A 5,000-nucleotide genomic window follows, 5' to 3' on the forward strand; every position below is an offset into this window, starting at 1 on the left:
ACGTTTAAAATCAACCGAAGTTGCACCAAAGTGCTGTACAATATATAAAATAAACTAAAACAAAAAACAGAATAAAGTGCACATAATCACAGAACAATAAAAGGACAGGACACAAAACAGGACAGGGGATGTAGGCTATCAGGCCTCAAAAGCCAGTGAAAACAAGTGCGTTTTAAGCTGAGACTTAAAGAGCCCTAGGTTCTGTGCGTGTCTAATGTGTGGAGGGAGGCTGTTCCAGAGCTTTGGGCCAGCCACCGCAAAAGCTCGGTCACCCTTGGTCTTAAGTCTCGATCTAGGGACTATTAAAAGAGTCTCGGAGGAGGACCTCAGGGTTCTAGATGTCGCACGAACTTGAATCAGTTCAGCCAGATAGTGGGGGGCCAAACCATGTAGAGCCTTAAAAATAAACATTAAGATTTTAAAATCAATCAATCAATTATTATACTGTGTTGTTGTGTAGTACAGTGTTGTTGTGTAGTACTGTGTTGTTGTGTAGTACTGTGTTGTTGTGTAGTACAGTGTTGTTGCGTAGTACTGTGTTGTTGTGTAGTACAGTGTTGTTGTGTAGTACTGTGTTGTTGTGTAGTACTGTGTTGTATTGTATTATACTGTGTTGTTGTGTAGTACTGTGTTGTTGTGTAGTACTGGGTTGTTGTGTAGTACTGTGTTGTTGTGTAGTACTGTGTTGTTGTGTAGTACTGTGTTGTTGTGTAGTACTGGGTTGTTGTGTAGTACTGTGTTGTTGTGTAGTACTGTGTTGAGCTGCTGGGGGACTGCAGATGAAAATTGTGTGTGATTTCTCTCCATAGGAACCTGGGGAAATCAGGACTGAGAGTCTCCTGTTTGGGGCTGGGTGAGTAAACTACAGTTATTTATTTATTTACTTATTTATTTATTTATATTTTTTATTATTATTATCCAGGAGAACCCAATGAGACCAACATCTCATTTGCGATGCAAATATAAATACACAAATATCAATACATTTTACACATTCAAGCTAATAAACATTATGACAAAACGATTGGCCGAATGAGCCCAATGCATCCAATTAGAAAATATCTTAAAGCTCATTCATGCTCTATGTGCAGTTTCCCCAGATGGGCTTTGACCTGAGAGACCTTGAGAACAATCCTGAATGAACTGATCAATACTGATCTCTTAAAATGCTATGAGCACCTGGCAACACCCTCCAGTCCACAGCTCCCTCTCTTTGAATGCTGCATTACCCGTCTGTGCTCTCTGGTGTGTGTGTGTGTGTGTGTGTGTGTGTGTGTGAGAGAGAGAGAGAGAGAGAGAGAGAGAGAGAGAGACAGACAGACAGACAGACAGACAGACAGACAGACAGACAGAAAGAAAGAAAGAAAGAAAGAAAGAAAGAAAGAAAGAAAGAAAGAAAGAAAGAAAGAAAGAAAGAAAGAAAGACAGAAAGACAGAAAGAAAGAAATAGAGACAGAGGGAGAGAGAGCAAAAGAGGGTAGGTCATTGAAAAATCCTATCATGCCATGACATACTATCCATGACGTTCACATTCCTGTCCCCTCCTGAATAAATGAAGGTTTCACTTCAACTCAATTCACTCCTTGTGCATCTTCCACAGCTCAGCTGGAAACTGTGAGGTGTAACAGATATTTTCAGATTTTTTTTTTTTTTTGCCTTTTTATTCTGAGGAAAAGGTTCCGAGGACCACCTTCCCAAATAGGTACATGAGAAAAAACACATGACAACAAGGAGAAAAAAAATGAACTGGGCTGTACATATGTGTTTATATGTGTATGTGCTTGTCAGCTGCAATGACCAACATGCGTATTGTCTGCTTACATGGCTTTAGTGAGACACTTGAGCCCCTGGGACAAGTGCTGGTGGCTGTGGCCTTAGGGGACAGAGCCCCGCCCACTCTGTAACTCTCTCCCCAACCCTGGACACCTTCAAATCAGCCCTCAAAACCCACCTGTTCACCCAGGCCTTTGGCCTGTAGTTAGTTAGTTAGCTAGTTAGCTAGTTAGCTAGTTAGCTAGTTAGCTAGTTAGCTAGTTAATTAGCTAGTTAGTTAATTAGTTAGTTAGTTAGTTAGTTAGCTAGTTAGCTAGTTAGCTAGTTAATTAGCTAGTTAGTTAATTAGTTAGTTAGTTAGTTAGTTAGCTAGTTAGCTAGTTAGCTAGTTAGCTAGTTAATTAGCTAGTTAGTTAATTAGTTAGTTAGCTAGTTAGCTAGTTAGCTAGTTAGCTAGTTAGTTAGTTAATTAGCTAGTTAGTTAATAGGTTTATGTGCCCATTTTGTTTTGGTCTGTCTCTGTTGTCTGTCTGAATTGTTTGTCACTGTAAAACGTAGAAAGGCACTATATAAATGTAATGTAGGCTATATAATAATAATAATAATAATAATAATAACAATAATAATACTAATAATAGAAGTAATAATAGTAGTATTAGAAGTAGTAGTAGCATTAGTATTGTATTATTATTATTATTGTTGTTATTATTACTGTTGTTGTTGTTATTGTTATTGTTGTTATTATTATTATTGTTGTTATAAGATAGTAAAAACTAGCGTGTAAAGTGAAGGGACACTGCAGCGACAGGAAGCACTGGTTTGGGCCTCTTCATTATGTTGTGGTGATGCTAGGTGACTGTGACAGGAACAGGAACAGAGGGTACTCTCTTACACACACACACTCACACACACAAACACACACACACACACACACACACACACACACGCACACACACGCACGTGCACACGCACACTCACACACACACACACGCACGTGCACACGTACACTCACACACACACACTCACACACACACAAATGACAGAAAAGTGGGCGGCGGAGAGAGAGGGAGAGAGAGAGAGAGAGAGGGATAGAGAGAGAGAGAGAGGGAGAGAGAGGGAGAGAGAGGGAGAGGGATAGAGAGAGAGAGGGAGAGAGAGGGAGAGAGAGGGAGAGAGAGAGGGAGAGAGAGGGAGAGAGAGAGGGAGAGAGAAAGAGAGAGAGGGACAGAGAGAGGGAGAGAGAGAGGGAGAGAGAAAGAGAGACAGAGAGAGAGGGGGAGAGAGAGAGAGAGAGAGAGGGAGAGAGAGAGAGAGCGTTGCCGTGGGCTGGTTTGCAGTAGTGTTCATGACTGAGAACAGAGGGTTGGGACTCGGAGGGATAGGACATGATGACAAGCACTCAACACTCAGCTCTGACATTTCACTCACATGAGCTCAGAGAATATTATTAGGGGAAATAGTATGTTGTTGTCAAATGTGACAAGCGCCAAAATGTCAAAGCCATCACTCTGGCTTTCTGTCGCGGGTCTAAGAACTAGAATAAGAACATTTCCTCTCACGATCACGATGTTCTGACAGGTCTGTTCTGCTGTTCTGACACGGCGTTCTCCTCCACAGGAACATGGGTGACCTTCGGTGGTCAAATATCAGATGAGGTAAGAGAGAGCTCCTCCCTGCTGTGTCACAGACAAACACAACGCACTCCCTCACTTCCTCGTCCGGATCAACTGACGGAGGCCTCACACCAACCGACCTCTCACCCCGTTTCACTGTCACAGACAAACTTCCAACGTCGGAATGAAATCATGAGTTTTACTCGAGTCGTAGCGCGCAGGGGGCTGGTCACCCTGGGAGATACCCCGAGCCCCGTCTCATCTCTCTGTCTCCCCCAGGTGGCGGAGCAGCTGATGACCATCGCCTACGAGAACGGGGTCAACCTCTTTGACACGGCGGAGGTCTACTCCGGGGGCCGGTGAGTCACGGCCGGTCTGTCTGTAGTGTGACCACTGAGAAGGGCCGGTCAGTCTGTCTGTCTGTCTGTCTGTCTGTCTGTCTGTAGTGTGACCACTGAGAAGGGCCTGTCTGTCTGTCTGTCTGTCTGTCTGTCTGTCTGTCTGTCTGTAGTGTGACCACTGAGAAGGGCCGGTCTGTCTGTAGTGAGACCACTGAGAAGGGCCGGTCTGTCTGTAGTGTGACCACTGAGAAGGGCCTGTCTGTCTGTCTGTAGTGAGACCACTGAGAAGGGTCTGTCTGTCTGTCTGTCTGTCTGTCTGTAGTGTGACCACTGAGAAGAGCCGGTCTGTCTGTCTGTAGTGAGACCACTGAGAAGAGCCAGTCTGTCTGTAGTGAGACCACTGAGAAGAGCCAGTCTGTCTGTAGTGAGACCACTGAGAAGGGCAGGTCTGTCTGTCTGTAGTGAGACCACTGAGAAGAGCAGGTCTGTCTGTCTGTAGTGAGACCACTGAGAAGGGCAGGTCTGTCTGTAGTGTGACCACTGAGAAGAGCAGGTCTGTCTGTAGTGTGACCACTGAGAAGAGCAGGTCTGTCTGTAGTGAGACCACTGAGAAGAGCCAGTCTGTCTGTAGTGTGACCACTGAGAAGAGCAGGTCTGTCTGTCTGTAGTGAGACCACTGAGAAGAGCAGGTCTGTCTGTAGTGAGACCACTGAGAAGGGTCAGTCTGTCTGTAGTGAGACCACTGAGAAGGGTCAGTCTGTCTGTAGTGAGACCACTGAGAAGAGCCTGTCTGTCTGTAGTGAGACCACTGAGAAGAGCCTGTCTGTCTGTAGTGAGACCACTGAGAAGAGCAGGTCTGTCTGTAGTGAGACCACTGAGAAGGGCCTGTCTGTCTGTCTGTAGTGAGACCACTGAGAAGAGCAGGTCTGTCTGTAGTGAGACCACTGAGAAGAGCCGGTCTGTCTGTAGTGAGACCACTGAGAAGAGCAGGTCTGTCTGTAGTGAGACCACTGAGAAGGGTCTGTCTGTCTGTAGTGAGACCACTGAGAAGAGCAGGTCTGTCTGTAGTGAGACCACTGAGAAGAGCAGGTCTGTCTGTAGTGAGACCACTGAGAAGGGCAGGTCTGTCTGTAGTGTGACCACTGAGAAGAGCCGGTCTGTCTGTCTGTAGTGTGACCACTGAGAAGAGCAGGTCTGTCTGTAGTGAGACCACTGAGAAGAGCAGGTCTGTCTGTAGTGAGACCACTGAGAAGAGCAGGTCTGTCTGTAGTGA

The 5,000-nt window shown here is 45.3% G+C and overlaps 1 protein-coding gene across 1 annotated transcript in view; it reads left to right on the forward strand.

Annotated features, from left to right (window-relative positions):
* kcnab1b (potassium voltage-gated channel subfamily A regulatory beta subunit 1b) overlaps positions 1–5,000 on the forward strand; it is a gene marked incomplete at both ends in the record, with an annotated part of 49,616 nt that overhangs the window by 21,429 nt on the left and 23,187 nt on the right. The window contains 3 exon segments of the mRNA XM_084457795.1: positions 810–853; positions 3,391–3,428; positions 3,666–3,745. Coding sequence (XP_084313921.1) covers positions 810–853; positions 3,391–3,428; positions 3,666–3,745 — 162 coding nt within the window.

Source organism: Borostomias antarcticus (assembly GCF_949987555.1).
Source record: "Borostomias antarcticus genome assembly, chromosome: 24".
In the NCBI taxonomy this organism is placed as follows: domain Eukaryota; kingdom Metazoa; phylum Chordata; class Actinopteri; order Stomiiformes; family Stomiidae; genus Borostomias; species Borostomias antarcticus.